The sequence below is a fragment of the Artibeus jamaicensis genome, unplaced genomic scaffold (assembly GCF_021234435.1).
Source record: "Artibeus jamaicensis isolate MK-2021 breed Jamaican fruit bat unplaced genomic scaffold, CSHL_Jam_final contig_956, whole genome shotgun sequence".
NCBI lineage: Eukaryota > Metazoa > Chordata > Mammalia > Chiroptera > Phyllostomidae > Artibeus > Artibeus jamaicensis.
Genome location: NW_026522021.1, coordinates 165,187 through 182,686, shown reverse-complemented (window position 1 = coordinate 182,686; position 17,500 = coordinate 165,187). Strand labels below are relative to the sequence as shown.

The window sequence follows — 17,500 nt, the reverse complement described above, 5'->3', positions numbered from 1 at the left end:
TGTTCACCAACTCCAAATCCTGGTGTGGAGACAGAGTAAGTGGTTGGTGCCTGTCCCCAGGACTGAAGGCAGGGCGTGGAGGAGGTGGAGGGGCAGTTTGTTTCAGGAGGAAGAGTGGCGTGAGCAGGGAGCAGCTGGCACTCAGGAGAGCACGGTTCTGAGGGAAAGAACACTTGTTACGTTGCCAGGGCTGCTGGAGCTGCAGGAGCAGCCGGGCCATGAGCGGCAATGACCCCACCCAGGGAGAAGCAGGAAGGCAGCTCCCTGGGGGCTTCTTCTCAGGACCAGCTCAATGCCAGCCTCCTTCCCTCCTGGGCACCTAAGGATTGGCTCTCCCTTCTCCAACCGCTGCTTCTGCCTGGGGCAGCTGGCCTTGCTGTCATTAGCTCTCCTGACCCAGAAACGGGCAAGCTGCTGCGGGAAACTTCTTGCACTTTGGGGAGAACGAGCAAGGCAAGCCACCCCCGCAGCCCAGGAGGTGACAGGCTGGGACGGCTGAGCAGACGTCAGTTCTGTGGTAGCACAAAGGAGTGAGCAGAGGAGGGGGACAGGGGAGCAACTCCAAACAGGGCCTTTCCCAATTTTCAGGTTCTCCCGGCCCCTTCGCAAACTGCACTCTTCCCTCTAGCCCTGTCCCTGCTCCTGTTCTCGCCCAAACACAGGAGTTTATGCCTCATTTCAAAGCCCAGCAGAAAGGTTCCCAGAGGTGGCCCAACCCACATCCCTCATCTGTGTCAGGAGACAAGAAAGGCCCGCAGAAGGGGCTCACTCCGGCTCACAGGGGCAGTCAGGGCAGAGCAGGGTTAGAGCCCAGATTCCCCCCCAGTCCGCTCCCCTGCCACTGCGGTCTGGGGGTGGGGTGCAGTGTGGAGATGGCAACGGTTCCTCTCATGACCTGCTGAGACCCTCTCATTTTCAAAGCCACACCCACCCCACCTGCGCCTGCACCTACCCAGCACTGGCACAGCCCGTGGCGTGGGGAGCACGGAAGACAATGAGAGCAGGGCTGGGAGCTCACCCGCACACATGTGCATTTAAAAAAATTGAATATTGCAGTGACACTGGTTAATAAAATGATACAGGTTTCAGGTGTACAGTTCTACAACACAGCATCTGTATATTGCACTGTGTGTTCACCACCCCGAGTCAAGTCTCCTTCCACCACCATTCAAAACCGGGGCCACCTGGCTGTTCCTACAAAGAACAGGAGACACCCACTCCTGTCGGTCCCTTTGGCTGACTCAGCCCTTTCAGCATCTCCATGATGCAGAGACGCCTTCCTTACTGCTGCTGGAGGAGCCGGGAGGAAGAGCCAGGGCGTGGTGGGAGCTCACCAAGTCATACTCCTCGGGGTCTGCCGCCATGCCCCGCATGCCGTAGCGGTGGGCGTCCTTGGACAAGCGGTTGGCAAATTCCTCAGCGGTCCCCGTCTGGGAGCCGTAGAACACGATGATGTTCCTTCCCTGGAGAAGGCCAGAGGTGTGGGGTCAGTGCAGGGCTAAGAGGCACAGGCGTCACTAGAGACTCCAGATGACCACAGGGGCAGGCCAGGAGGGTGGGACACCTCAAGGGCACTTTCTTCCTGCTTCAAGTCCCTTCTAAGTTGCTCTGGGGTTAGGACCTCACTGCCACAGCCCCCCTGGTGGACAGGGGCAGAGGCAACTCCAGCCATCAAGGTGAGCTTACACAGCCACTCAAGATCACACTTTGGACAGATTTTTAAATGACATGCAAAAAACACAACAGAGTGTTCAGTTAAAAACTGGTGACTGTGTGTGTACGTATGTTTTGTTTAAATACATTCATACATACACAAAAGGAATACTGGCAAGAAATACACCAAGAGCATCTGGGGAGCTATGGGTGGGTTTTCTGGTGATTATGAATGTAATACACACTGATGCAAATGCAGGTGGTAGGGAAGGACCATATGGACGGCTCACACATTCTCCTCCATCTACCCTCCCACTGTGCCTTCCACAGCAGCAGCTGAAAGAGTCGCAACCCTATTCCCCAGATGCCCCAGTAGCCAGGACCGCAGCAAATGAGGTCCAGCCACCTGGATGTGCTTTTCGGGATCTGGAAGGTGGAAGGGATGCACAGGCCACCTTCTGGTCCTTTCATGAGGATGTGAGGTTTCTCTCAGTGGAATCCAGGGCCCCCAATCCCTAGAGGGGTCTCTGGTGTTTGCACCCAGCCCCATCAGATACAGGCACAAAGGACAAAATAAGACATATGGATTACAATTGGTTTAAAGTGTTCTCATACTACATTTCCTGAGTTTTCTACAGATCACTTGAAAAAGTATTTTAAAATAATCGCTACAAAAACTACTGAATAAAGGAGGAAACTCCCTTCAAGTTAAGGGAACCAGAGAGGATATAAAATAGTAGCTAAGAATTGACGGTAGAATCAAAATAGAGTAAGTACCCAGGAACAAGCCTTGTGAGAAACACACAAGAGGCTATGGAGCGATAAAGGCCCAACCAGATGGGGTGGTGCTCTGAGCTGGAGAGGAGAACTCGGCACACGGAATGCCACTTCTCCCTATATCAATACCAAAATGTAATATAATCCCAATAAAACCTTTAACAGCTCTTTTTAAAAATAAATTGACTAAAAGTCCCAAGGAAAAATAATTATGACTCCATCCAGGGGAGCATTGTTTGGCCATAAAAGGGAATGAGGTGCGGACCCAGGCCGCACACGGGTGAGCCTGGAGGACGTTCTGCCAGAGGGAAGGTGGCAACGCAAACGGCCGCGGAGGGTGTGATGCCCTTCACATGAAGTGGCTGGGACCTGCGGATGCACAGAGAGCGCGGGCGAACAGTTGTTGAGCTGTTCCAGGTGGGGGACTGGGCAGTGAGGAGTGACTCTTAATGGGATGGGGTTTCTTTTGGGGATGATGAGAATGTTCCAAAATTAACTGTGGTGGTGGTCTGCATGACTCCATGAATATACTAAAAAACACTAAAAGTGTATACTTTAAGTGAGTGAACTGTATGGAATGTGAATTATGACTTAGTAAAACTGTTATCATAAATAAATAAATACATCTGAAATAAGAGCCAGGAGACGGAAAACAGCAGTGCTGAGAAGGGGTGGGGCGTGCCAGCACTACCAGATACTAAAACAAGGTACCCAGACGGCTGGATCAAAGTATTAGAATAGGAAAATATGGGAAGAGACCCCCAAACTCATGGGGATTATGATAAAAGCAGTGGAGAAAAGACAGACTCCGTGACATGGGATTTTGACTGTATAAAAAGGCAGTGTTGGATCCATACCTTACATCTAATGCCAGGATGAAGCCCGACTGACTGAATTCTAAATATGAAAAATGAAACCATGAAAGTCCTAGAGGAAAACACGACGGAACCCTTCACCCTTTACCGTGGGCAGGCCTCTCACACGGTAACTCGAAGTCTGTAAATCACAGAGAGGAGACTGAGGTGGACTGTGTAACATTTACGTGGCAAAAATAAACCAAACCCACACACGATAAACCCAGTCAAAGCAAACTGTTAACTAGGAAAATACTTTTAACTCATATCACAGATGGGGTAAACCTCCCTAAAAATTTTAAGTAGTTCCTCAAGAAGGATCCATCCTGATGGAAAACTGGGCAACATATTTGAACAGAGAATCTATTAAAAAAAAAAAAAAAGAAAAAAACAAATGTCATTGTAACATATGAAAATCTGCTTAACCTCAAGAAAAATGCAAATTAGAACTACACAAAAATGGCATTTTTTTTTAAAAGCTAGAAAACTGGCAAAACCCCAAACTGTGCTAACAAACTTGCAAAGCTGTAAGAACAAGCAGGCTTCCTCACACACTGCCAATCACAGTGACTTCTATGGGGACGGGAGGGGACTTGGCAGCTTCTAACACAACTGCAAATGTATATACCTTTTGATTCAATAATTTCACTTCAGGGATTTTATTGTACTGTGGTACCTCAGTACTCAGCTTTAATTTGTTCCAGAACTTGTGACGAGTGCCAAAACCGCTAAGTACCTAATGATGAAACATTTTCTTTCGTGGGGCAGTGTCATGACTCATGCAACTTCTAGCAAGCGTGACGAGTCCTGAGCAAGCACTGAGTGCTGAAACATTTTTTTTCTCATCAAAATGCAATGAATACAGAGTTTGACGAGTTCTGAAGCCAATGAGAATCGAGGTATGACTGTATTTGCAAACATGCAAATTGATCTATATAGTCACAGCAGCATCTTAAGATTAGAAATATTCTAAGTGCCCATCAACAGAGTGGTGTTTAAAGATACAGAATACTTCACAGCCCCATACTGGAATCATCAAGCTGCTATAATAAAGAATGAGGAAGGTGTCTTTGAATTGCTATGGAAGGACCTCCAAGACACATCATTAAGTCAGCACGGTCTACAACAGTGTGTACGAGGTGCGTCCAGGTGTCCAGCCATGAAATATGAAAAATAGAGACATTTACTGAGGAAGATACAAGATACAAGAAACATTGTACATAGGACTATGACACCTCCGTCCCCTTCAAAGTAGGCACCTTGGGACTTCACACAGTTCTCCCAATTGCCATCAGCTGCCCTGTTGTTGTATTTTCCTGAATCTCACTGATGGTCTCAAATCTCTTCCCTTTCAAAGGTGATTTTAGTTTTAGGAAAAGCCAGAAGTTGCAGGGCACCAAATCTGGGCTGTAGGGGGACTGAGTCACCTGGGTGACTGCCACGTCCACTGTTGGATCCCTCTCTCCGTGACAAGGTCCTGAGAGGGGGTGTAAGACTTCAAGGAAGCAGTTTCCAACCTGGTGGACGTGGCATGGAAGGCCCTGCAATACCTATTGTGATTGTGCTTGCTTTAGGGATCATGACCCTTTTGCTTTAATCATTATGAATACCCTGGCAGTGATTCAGATAGTGTGCCTGGACCTTTCCCGGCTCAATAAACCGAATAATATCATACTAGAACGTCAGGGAATATAGGCACGAGGAAACAATCAGAACAATCTGAGAATTCAAGCTTAATCAATAACAGATCATTGGAAAAACACCCAAGATAAGATAGAATACTCTAGGAAATCAGGAGATGATCTCACTGCTTTCTTAGAGGGAATCAAAGTACAAAACATGTCTATAAAAGAACTCCTAGAGAAACTTAAAAGAAGTACTCTTGAAAGCCCCCTGCAACATAGGAATTGCTCCTCCTTTACCTTGAATAGGAATATATATCAACTAGACAGGCAAAGTAATAACAAAAGCTAGTTAGTTATTACAAACTAAACAGTCACTAGGGAGTCAGAATTTATGGTACACAGAAAAACATTTTAAGCAAAAAAAAGGTAGATAGCTAAGTTAGACATCACAAGGGCCTTATAATAAATCTCCTATTTTCTCTACTCAATCTAGCGTATCCTTTTGCCCTATGACAAATTCTGAGAAACTTTAATATACAATAAGATACTTCTAATTGTCTGATTAATGGCTCTCCTAGTTAAAATAATCTTTAACTAAATCTATGAGAACTTTCGTACTTTTACTGATTACCTTTGTATTGATTTTTTCTGCTTAAATGATGTTATACTGCAAATGTTAATCACTACCTAAAATGAAAATATAAAAACCTGCTTGTACTTGCAATAAACGGAACAGAGCATCACTGTCCTTTGAGGCGTGTTGTCGTCTGTTACCCAGCGCCGACGCCTACCCTCACCTGTGGGACCCCTTGACCTGCTGCGGCTGGACCGCAGCAGGTGATTTGACGTTTCACCAAAAAACTCTGCATGAGATGTGAGGCATGAGTGAGTGTTGTTGTGATGAAGCTGCCAATCACCAGTTGCTCAGAGCTACAGCCTTCTGAGTCATCCCAATAGTTTCCACAGAGGACGTTCAAGCTTAACACAAAACTGGATGCAGATTCACTGCTATACTTGCTCAGTCATTTTGAATGTGATGGCCACACAGTACACGTGCTCACTCAGCATCATCTACTGCTCCACTGACTAGTACCACTGTACTAGTCATCACTGTTCACACATGCGCATTCCGGTCCACTCTCTTTGGCTGACAGGTTACATCAATATCGTGCAAACTGTTCTTGTTATATTAACAATGGCTGGACTTTTCCTGGAAAGATGTTGTATATGATGTCATTTTTGTTTTAAGAAAGTATAAAATAAGAATCTCTGTGTTTTTGTATGTGCACAAAGGAGCTACAGAAGGATCCATAAAATACTAAGAACAGTGGTGACGAGTGGCAGGAACCAGAGAGGCTTCCCATGTAACAGCTGTGGATTTGAATCATGTGAATGTGGCACCTTTCCACACATTAAATGAAAACACAGGTGGAACTGCAGCTGTGCCGTGACCGCAGCTGTGTGAGGTTCACATCTGCTCATGGACTGAGCCTGGATGGGCGGGTGGATGCAGGACGGCATCCGGAGCTATGGGGTCAGTTTATTCTTACAGTTTGTTTGTTCATTCAAAAAACAAAGTAAGCCATCCCAGCAACAGCAGAGCAGCTTTGGGGCTTTGGTAGGATGAGAATGCACACGTACGAGAGCTGGCCCTGGGTGCCTACCCGCTCTTTTCTGTCCAGTGCGGCTGGCCCCCTGCTGGACTGCCCTAAGTGTCCCCCAGGGACAAGACTTGCTGGCCCTGGCCCAAACTCAGATGGCAAACTCACCGTCTTCTTCATCTTTTCCACGAAGCTGCTGTCTTTGACGGAGGAGGGGGCCCTGAAAGACACAAGTGTCAGATGGCGTGGGATGCTTGTGGCAGCATCTCCAGTGAGCATGCCGGCAGCTGCCTCTGGTCGTGCTAGGGCTGCCAGGCCTCCTCCCAACTCCCTCACAGTAAATGCCAAACCTCTTGAGACACCAACACTTGGCAGAGCCGGGACCCCCACCCCCAGACAGATGAGCACAAAGAACAGCCAAGGACCTCACTTCCCCATCCCACAGCATCCACAGGCTATGGTCCCCACAGCCTTTCCTCACCTCCGATCCCTGCCTCACACAGCACCCAGGGGTCTCCTAAACATGGGCGTGGCCGTGCTGCTGCCTGCTGCACTCTCAAACCCTGAGTGGCCCCGAGACCCACAGGATAGGGGTAGACAAGTCCCTTAAGAATCTGTCCCAGCCTCGCCCGGCTCCCTACCACACACCACCCTCTCCATGACAGCCCTCAGAACCCTGTGGAGCCATCACTTCCACTCAGAGCATCCTTGTCACACTTCTTCGCCGAAAGACTCCTGCTCCACCTCAAGGCCCTGACAGTTTCAATTCCCCTGGGATTCCTCAGCAACCCCACGCCTTCCTGCCCCTTCCCTGCACTGGGGACACATTTCATCAGCGCCTTCGCTGTCATCCCACTCTTTCCGGAGCCTCGAACTGGGCACTATCCCCTCAGACAGCAGTGCTGCTGCTGGGTCCCGTACAGCCTCGGGTCCTCTGTCCACTCCCTGCCTCCCTGCGGGTAGCCTCTGGCCCTCCCGGTCCATTTCCTGTCTTTTTCTTTTAAATGTTTTATTTATTTATTTTAGATGGGGGGGAAGAGAGAGGGACAGAGAGAGAGACACACACACACACACACACACACACACACACACACACACACACACACACACACGTCAACGTGTGGTTGCCTCTCTTGAGCCCCCTACTGGGGACCTGACCTGGCCTGCAACCCAGGCCTATGCCCTGACTGGAATTTTTTGGTTCGCATGCAGGCTGGTGCTCAGTCCACTGAGCCACACCAGCCAGGGCAATTTCCTGTCTTTCTCCTTCTCTCTTTCCTCGCCCCAGGCCTGCAGGGCCATCTAAAGAAGCCAAAGTCCAGGGACTTTGAGGCCTAACGCAGCAAGGTGGGAAAACCAGAAGATATTTGCAAAATATGTACATCTGACAAAAGACTTGCATGGGCTGAGAATATAAGAAATCATAATCCAACAGAAAAATTGCCAAAAGACTTGAACAGGTGATTTCTTAAAAACAGTACCTTAGTGGTCAAAAAAAAAAAACCCTATGGAAAGGTGCTCGACATTCGTGCCCAGGTGAAGCTGTGGAGCAGCCAGAATTCCCACACGCTGGTCGGGGCGGGGGACGGCCAATATGGCACTGCTACTTGGAAGGCTGTATGACGGTATCTTCTATAACCCAGCAGTTCACCCTTTGGTACAGACCTAGCAGAATGCATCTGTACCCACACACCGAGAGACACACAGGGAATGCTCTGGGCAGGCGAGCCCCCACAGGGAGCAGCCCTCTCGTCCAGCAGCAGGACGAACAAGCTGACGGTGGTGCACTCCTACACTGGAACACTTTCTGCTGCAGCAGGGGAAAGGTGACCGCCGCACACACCGACCTCACACACCGGATGTTGATGGAATGAAGCCAGAGAGAAGAGTGCACGTGTGTGACTTCATTATCTAAAGTCCCCAAACTGTCAAAACTAAGGTGCGGGGAGAGTGGGCAGGGGCGGCAGGGAGACTCCTGGGATGGTCTGCTCTTCGATCTAGGCGGTGAGTACCACCTGTTCACCTGGCGAGAATCACCGATCTGCATGGACCTTTCTGCAACGTTACATTTCCATACAAAGTTTATATATACTCTCGGGCAGGCGTGGAGGCAATGAAGTAGAGAAGGCAGGGCAGGGGCTCTGGAGTTGGGCAGACGCGGGTGCCGATTCGCAGCTGAGTGAACTTGAACCAGGATTTCATTGCTCCTCAACTAGAAAATGGGGATAACCAATCCCACTTCAGAGGTTTTTCCAAAGATCGAATGTAGAAGAGGATCTAAGGGACCCAGGAGAACATGCAGCATGAGGCAGGCTCCATCACATGGGGCTGTCCCCAGGGAGTTCCGGCCGCTCACCTGGCAGCCCTGCTGGGACTGCAGGGAGTCTGGGCGGCCAGAGGGCACCACCAAGTCCTTGCACAAAAGCTTGTGGTGCAGACTGACAGTGAGTGTGTGCAGGCAGGGGCTGAGTATTCCCACAGTTTTTCGAAAGTTAGCTGATGGCTGGCCTCCACACTCGTGCCATTTATGAGGAGGGAATCCCCCCAAAGCCCCAGAATTACCTTCTGGAGGACGGGCCCCTTGTAGGACAGGCTTCCCCTGCTAGATGAATGTTGTAGCAAATCCATCTGTATCCGTGTACCAATGGCGTTGTTGTGAGAGGCTGCGTACAGCTTCAGTGGATTTTTTTTGAAGACTCTTTCCACGTGTTTGCCCATTTCATGACAGCGCACCTGCCCTCACAGCCTGTTCAGCAGCTTTTGACTGAAGACAGCATGACTTTTGTGCCCTCCCTTCCCTATTCACTCAATCTCACCCTGAGCAACATTATTTTGGTTCCCTGGATGAAAAAAAGTCCTCACAGGGAAACGTTTTGCTGCAGAAGAGGTGAAACAAAACCCTAAAGCACTAAAAGGCACCAACACCGACAAGTTCAAAAACTGTTTTGAGCAGTGGAAAAAGTCTCAATAGGTGTATTGCATCAAATAGAGAATACTTTGGGACTTCCAGCCAAGATGGAGGTGTAGGTGGAAACATTGTACTTCCTCGCACAACCAAGTTTAAGGACAACAAAGATTTAGAAAGAAAAACACAACCAAAATAGACAGAAAATTGAACTGTACTGAAGTCCGACAACAACGAACCATTCAGCCAGACTGGTAAGAGGGGCAGAGTCAGCGGCTGGCAGAGAGGGGTCTCAGCAGGAAAATGTGGCTGGACCAACCCAGGCATGGCAGGCAGCGGTTGGCAGATCCCAGGTGTGGGGTGGCAACAGGCAGACCCAGTGAGGGCACAAGGCAGCTGGCTGACTGCAGTCACACATTCACATGCAGATAAACCAGGCAAAAAAAACCCCCCAAAAACAAACAAACAAAAAAAACGACAGTAAGACAGACCAAGCAACACAGGGCCCCAGTAATGGGAATTAAAGCCGAAAAGCACCAATTGGAGAAACTTTTGGGGGTTGAAGTGCCGGGAGAGACTCCCAGCCTCATGGGAGAGTTTGTTGGAGAGACCCACAGGGTCCTAGAACGTACACAGGCCCATACACCCAGGAACCAGCACCAGAAGGGCCCAATTTGCTTGTGGGAAGCAGCAGAGGGGACCGAAATTTGAGAGAGAGCAGAACAAACACCATTGCTCCCTCTCTGACCCTGCCTCCAAATACAGTGTCACAATCCAGCAACCTGGGTTGCCCCGCCCTGGTGAACACCTAAGGCTCTGCCCCCTTGTATGTAACAGGTGCGAACAGACCAAAACATTTTGGCTCAAGAACAGCTCAAAGCCCCAGAGCCTTTAATTCTAAGTGACCAAGAAATAGCCAACCTATCAGATGCACAGTTCAAAACACTGGTAATCAGGATACTCACAAAACAGTTTAATTTTAGTCACAAATTAGAGGAACAAATGAAGTCTACACTAAGTGAAATGAAGAGAAATGCACAGGGAACCAACAGTGATGAAAACAAAACTGGGACTAAAATCAAAAGAAATGACCGAGCAGAAAAGAATGAAGAAACAAGAATTCAAAAAAAATGAAGAGAGGCTTAGGAACCTCCAGGACATCTTTAAACGTTGCAACATCCAAATTATAGGGGTACCAGAGGGGAAGAGGAAGAGCAACAAGTGGAAAACTTATTTGAACAAATAATAAAGAACTTCCCCAATCTGGCAAAGGAAATAGACTTCCAGGAAGTCCAGGAAGCTCAGAGAGTCCCAAAGAAGTTGGACCCAAGAAGGAACACACCAAGGCACATCATCATTACATTAGCCAGGATTAAAACGAAGGAGAGAATCCTAGAAGCAGCAGGAGATAGGGGGACAGTCACCTACAAAGGAGTTCCCATCAGACTGTCAGCTGATTTCTCAAAAGAGACCTTACAGGCAAGAAGGGGCTGGAAAGAAGTATTCCAAGTCATGAAATCCAAAGACCTACATCCAAGATTGCTCTATCCAGCAAAGCTTTCATTTAGAATGGAAGGACAGATAAAGTGCTTCTCAGATAAGACCAAATTCAAGGAGTTCATCATCACCAAGCCCTTATTATATGAAATGTTAAAGGGACTTATCTAAGAAAAAGATAAAAAATATGAACACTGAAAGGACAGCAAACTCAGTTATTAACAACCACACCTAAAACAAAAGCAAACTAAGCAGACAACTAGATCAGGAGCAGAACCATGGAAATGGAGATCACATGGAGGGTTAGCAACAGGGGGGTGGGAGGAGGAGAAGGGGGGAGAAGGTACAGAGAATAAGTAGCATAAACAGTAGGTAGAAAATAGGAGGAGGGTAAGAATAGTAGGGGAAATACAGAAGCTAAAGAACTTGTGACACATGGACATGAACTAAAGGGGGGAATGCGGGGGAGGGAGTGTGCAGGGTGGAGGGGAATAAGGGGGGAATGGGACAACTGTCATGGCGTAACCAATAAAATATATTTTCAAAAAAATAGAGAATACTTTGAAGGTGACTGAAGTTTAAACATTTAAGAATACACAGTATTTTATAAATAAATTCCCAGGATTTTTTTGTATTTATTTAGCAAACCCTTTTAGCAGAGTGGCTAAGATTATCCCAATCTGCAATTCAGATAAGTCCAGCCGAGCAGCTGTGCTGTTCCCACGACGGGGTGGATGGGATGAGAACGGGGCAGAAAGGGAGCCAGTGAGGCATGACGGGGCCCAAAGGGGCTATGCCTGGGGTGAGCCGGGCTGGCCTAGGGGAAGGTGCCGTGCCTCCCCTTTTCCTCCTCCCGACTGAGGCTCTCCAGAGGCTGTCTAGAGCTTGGTGGCTCCCTTCTGCCTTTAGCCTGCCAGCCAGGGGTCTACCTGATAGAAAGGCTGGCTGGGGGTGAGCGTGCAACCAGACACTTCGGCTGTGGAGGGATATGTTGGAAATGTGGGGTCAGGGGAGGTGACCCAAGATCACATCCAGAAAGCCCACACCACAAAGCAGCCCGCCCCCAACCGCAGTACAGGGGGGACTGAACATCCGTTTCATACGCAGGTGACAGCAAGGGGCAAGGACCAGTCCCAGCCTGACTCCAAGCCTTTCTCGCCACCCTCCAGTGCACGGGGAGGCGCCCGAAGAGTGCAGTGTCAGCAGGTGCGCGCATGTCACAGGAGCACCGAAGCGATGTTTTTCAGGATGGGGGGCCTGGGATCTGCGGAAAAACTTACTAAGTGAAGATTTCTTTTAAGAATGCCTCTGCAAAGCTGTTTGGACATGTAAGTTTGTAAACATCACAACAGAAATTTCATGTTTAAGCCCCCACTGTTTTTTCACTGGGTTAGTGGGTGCAGAACTATTAGGACCTACTAACCTATTTACTATAAAACAGCAGGCTGCTTTCAGAGCCTCAGTGTTAAATAACGTGACATGTGGGTCCTGTGGGGGCAGGGCCCAGCGCCAGCCTGGGATGCTCTGGCCCATCCCCTGTGTGTGTGCGGGGGGAGGGCTTGTCAGAGAGTAGCCCCTCAAGGGGCCGGGAGAGAGGCAGCTGGGGGCCAGCTGCCTGGGCTTCCCCACTCACCGATGGCCTATCCTCACAGAAACCCAGAGGGGCCGGCCCTCCCTCTGACTCCCCACTAGCCCAGCACCCCCAGGGCAGGCCCACCCCAACGTGAGCAGGGCCAAGGAAAGAGCAGGAACGGAGGCCCTCGGGCAGCCCCCTTTCTCTTCCTACTCCCAGCTCCAACCCGAATGCAAAGGGGTCTTGTGTCTGGACGTCTTCCCTACATGTCCAGCTTCTGTCCATGTCCAGCCACCGGCAGCCACATCCTCACTCCCCCCTCGTTCACGAACGCTACCCACCCATCTCCGCACTGACCGGGCAGGTCGCTAAGACACAGGCCCAGGAGAAGGCGAGGTCGTGCGCAGTGACCCGCGTCCTGCACCGCGCTCCTTCCGAATCCCGAGCTGTGAGAATGCCCTACCTGTTAAACGGGAATCGGGCGCAGATCCAAACAGACGGTCAAGAAAACTGTCAGCAACCTAGACAAAGGTCTGATTAAATACTGTGAGGAAAAACGCACATACAATACTAAATGCAGTTTCCGTTTATGTGAAATGCGTACAACAGGCGAATCCACATAGACAGAGCTGTGTCTGGGGATGGGGGGGGAGGGGGGAATGACTTAATAGGGACAGTGTTTCTCTTTGAGGTAATAAAAATATTTTAAAGTTTAATTTATTGATTTTTAGAGAGTGAGGAAGGGAGAAAAAGAGAGAAACATGAAATTGTTGGTCCTCCCATTTATGTATCCATTGGTTGACTCTTGTGTGTGCCCTGAACAGGGATCCCACGAAATTGGCCTGTCTGGACGATGCTCTAACCAGCTGAGCTATGGGGCCAGGGCTGAAATGCTCTGAATAGATAGTGAGGATGCTTGTATAATCTGTGATTACAGCAAAAGATGTGAGACTGTACACTTTAAAATAGTTTATATGGTAAAGTTTAAGGGGTGTGAATTTTAATTTTACCTACCAAGTAAATGCATTTAGTCAGCACCCAGGAAGGGCGGGCGTGAGGTCTGGAATACCTGTTCATGCGGACCTCTTCTTTCTCAAGTTCTCTGCCACCGCCGGCCAGTGTGTGGGAACACAGTGTGACAGTGCAGAGCCAGGAGAAATGCCGAGGTAATAAACACACCTTCCCTCATGCCCCTCTCCCAGGGCACTGTGTGTAGTGGACAGGAGGAAAACAATGTGTCCTTAAAACATGGAGTGCGCACTATTAATTCATCACAGAAAATCACCAGCATCTTGGAATAGCAATGGTTTAGGATAACAGGTGAGATGATTTCTATAGTTTTCAAATTTTTTTGTTTTTCACACTATTTTTATAACTAAAAATATATTTTATGGTTTAAAAAAGTGAGGGGAACTCAAATGTCAAAAAATAGGGGTGAGGCAGCAGCTGGCCATGGCCTGCACTGAGCCTGCAGCCTTCTGTCAGCTTCTCGGGTGCTGAGCCCAGGCTGGCAGGGGGCCTGCCCACCTGGGAGGGCCTGACGCCAGCTGCAAAGCCACCTCCTACTTCTTCTGAAAGGACAGAGGCTTCCATAGGAGCTACATCTGGAAGAAGGTGCGTGTGCAGAAGAAAGAGATAAGCGCCCCCAGGGTCCACTGAATGCTGGGGGGCCGCTCCTCCGTCTACAGGGCTCGCGTGGCAGCCTGGGGCGGCCAGCACAGCAGGGGTGAGGCAGCAAGGCGACCTCTGCCTTCCAAGGGCCAACCAGTCGGGGAGAATCGTGGCGGGATGGGAGGGGCCGCACATCAGGAGCAGAGACTAGGTTCAAATCCTGACTCTGCCACCAAATGAGCCTGTCACAAGTCATGGCCTTTCAAGGCCTGAGAGTCCTCTCATTGAGAACACTGCATCGTGGCCTCCGTGGCTCCCCAGGGCCCTGCACGGCCCCTGGACTTGGTTACCTCTCCAGGATAAAGAGGGTATTCTCCAGAAGAATGAGGCTGTTTGGGTCACACTGTGCTTTCCACAGCCCAGGGGTGGCCTGTGCTAAGACCAAATGGGCGGATCAGATGGCCCAGGCCACAGGGCTGCGGAGGGAGCAGGCACCAAGACTGGAACAAAGAGGGAAGACCTCTCAGAAGGGCTGAGCTCCAGTTTCAGAGACGAAACAGCTCCCAGGAGAGAAAGCCGTGGGAACTGGCTGCAGACGGGCTCCTAGATGAGGCCCGTGTGGCTGGCGGGGAGCTCAGCTCCAGAACTGGCAATGGGAGTTTGCAGGGAGGAGGGCCTCCCTGGGGCCTCCTGCAGCAGCTGCACAGGGAGGGAGTCCCAAACTGGTGGAGGGGGTAGAGAGGGGAGCCCTCTAGGCAAGTCTGGCTGGCAACATCAGAGGCAGGCAAGATTGGCTAGCCCTGCCTATCCCCTTCGCTTGGGCGAAGGGTTCTTCCAAGAGGCATGAGCACCTCTGAAGGCCAGCCCTGGGGAAAAGAAGAACACTCCCACGCTCTCCCCTTAGGTCCAGAGACGGCTTCCAGAGATTCTGGGCAGACCGAAGTCCATGAGAGGGAAAAAGAAACCCGAAGGGACTGGGGGAGACCGCATGCCTTTAGTTAGTGGCCCAACACGTGCAGTTTTCTGACATTCTCATTAGTTACACCTGGCATGCCAGGCACAGCAGAACCTGTCTACCCGCCGCAAGGCCCTACTGCTCAGCCCACGTTGTTCCACACCTGAGTGTGCTCCATGGGCCTCAACCCACCTCACAGCTTTGCACCGAAATGTACACACGGAACCTGATCTTTCACAGGCCTCAAAGTCGGTGACTTGAGACAGTTCCTGGCTTCCAGTCCACATCCTGTCCTTCAGAAGCAGAAAAATGCAGGCTGCACATCCAGGACCGAAGGGGCCAGCAGTGCCCCTACCCAGCCAAGCCCCCCAGGTTTGCCCCCAACTTTGCCGGTCAACTCTACACAGCACCCTCTTCATGCCTTTGGGGCATCCCTGCCCAGGAAGAAGTTACATCCTCATTTAAGTATAGGTGTCACATGTCCCTCAGCCAGAGGGGCACTGACAGTCTGCTGTCAAGGACACTGTTTGGAACTGACCTTTTTTGGGTGGGCTCCTCCTGCAGAGATGAGTATGTGCACCCCATAGTTTCTCACTCCCAGCTCCAGGACTTAAGGAAGAAGGCAGGTTATTGCTCTCCCCCGGAAATGGGCAGGGAGCCAGCAGCTAGGCAGTCGGGGTCTGTCCATCCTCCGCACAGAGTTGGCTGGGCTTGGTCACTCTTAAAGTGCTCCTGGGTGCCCCCAAGTCCTCTCAGGACCCTGGCTGAGGACCTCCGTGTGTCCGTCCCCACAAGCCTGGGAACGCTGAGACATCTGGCAGCTCCAGCTGGGAGGAACCAGGACTCTGGGCTGAGACCTCCCGTGATCCCCTGCGTCTGGGCACGCACCCCTCCTCCTTCGGTATGGACCAAGGGAAGGAGAAAACCTTCCCAACCCCAACTCGGGTCTCCTTGGAAACTGTTTATATCAGAGCTCTTTCTCCTCACATCCTCCCCCTTTCTCATTTGGAAAAAAAATAAAATAAAAGGACATCATGGGGGCTGAAGAAGGCTCTTCTAGACACTGGAAGGCAGGTTGCTATGGCAGGGCCATCTCTCCACAAAGGAAGCTGCCCTGATCCTGCTACCAGGGTGCCTCAGCATCCTGTTAAATTAGACCTGGTTCCCGTCTTCCTCCCCACAAAAAATACTGTGGGCCACAGAGCCTAAGACACTAGTGTTAGCCTCTGTCACCTGGGCACAGTGTCGCCATCAGATCATACCCTCCCAACGCGCGATGCGGGGACCACCTGGCAAGGAACCCTTCAAAGAACTCAAGTATAAACAGCCCCACGCAAGAGGCCGCAGCTGGCCCAGGCTCCAAGCCCAGAGACCACGCAACCCCAGAATGAAGCACAAGAGGTTCCAATTAGGGCTCTCCACTCCTAAATTGGGAGCAGGAGTCTCTCTGGTTCAGGCTTCAGAAGTCAGCTGGAGCCTGCTGTGTGGGAAAGACAAGAGGGAGGGCGGACAAAAGCACTGAGTCACTTGGAAAGAGATGAATCAAGACGCCCCAGTGTGATTCATTTGTTTCCAGTCCCAGGCAGCACACAGAAGGATTTCTGAGAATGGCAACTCAAATTTAATTTTCTGCCTGGCAGAACCGACTTCTCTTGGGACTTTCCTCTGCCCTTGGCGACACATGGGTACAGCTGCTTTTGAACAGCTCCGTTCCACAGCCCAGCGCATAGGGTCTCCCCACCCGAGGGAGCAGATCCCCGTAGTAGAGAGCAGAAGAGAGCCGAGACCGAGACCGGCACATGGCAGCTGCAGAGCTGCACAGGGGGCTGGCACAGGGCACACGGCGACTCTGAGGCCCCAGCAAGCGGGCCCAGGATTCTCTACCACTGGCAACGCAGGCCCAGAACCTTGGGGGCAGAGAGCTATTGGTTTGGAAGAGACACCATTCGTGAAAACAAAGTGGTTTGCTGGAGCTTAAATAAAAAAACAGCAGCTCTCTCTACTGACAAAAGAGCAGTGAGGAAGCTGCCTCCTGGCCAGCAGGCCTTTGGCAGGCAGGAGGTCAGAGCGGGTGTGAGCGGCCACGGGTCAAAGACTAAAACGGGGAACAAACTACTACGCGCCGAGTGCCTATTTATTTCATTGAATCCTTCCCAGCTTGTGACGTGGGCAAGAGTTTTTATATCCCCATCGGACAGCTGAGGAGAGGAGGCTCAGGGACGAGCGGTAACTCAGTCCCAGGCACAGTGGTCCAGCATCCAGGGTTCCTGTCTGCTCCCACTGAGTGCAGCTGTGCCTCCCTGTCCCAACCTGTCAGTCAAGGCACAGAAGTCCCAGGTGTGTCCCTGGGACACATTCAAAAGCACACACCATAGCCCTTCCCAGACATCCTAGGTCCTTGTCTGGGGTGCTCTGAGGCTGGAGTGGGCTGCTGTTTTCCTCACGGATC

General features: G+C 50.5%; 1 protein-coding gene across 4 annotated transcripts in view; it reads right to left on the bottom strand.

Moving 5' to 3' along the window:
• The window catches only part of LOC119044690 (NADPH--cytochrome P450 reductase), a 69,311-nt gene that overhangs the window by 7,312 nt on the left and 44,499 nt on the right, over window positions 1–17,500 (bottom strand). For all 4 annotated transcript variants that reach the window (XM_037139150.2, XM_053655344.1, XM_037139152.2 and 1 more), the window contains exons 3-4: window positions 6,679–6,730; window positions 1,335–1,463 (exon numbers count right to left, since the gene is read on the bottom strand). In XM_037139150.2, coding sequence (XP_036995045.2) covers window positions 1,335–1,463; window positions 6,679–6,730 — 181 coding nt within the window. The remainder of the gene's footprint in view (window positions 1–1,334; window positions 1,464–6,678; window positions 6,731–17,500) is intronic.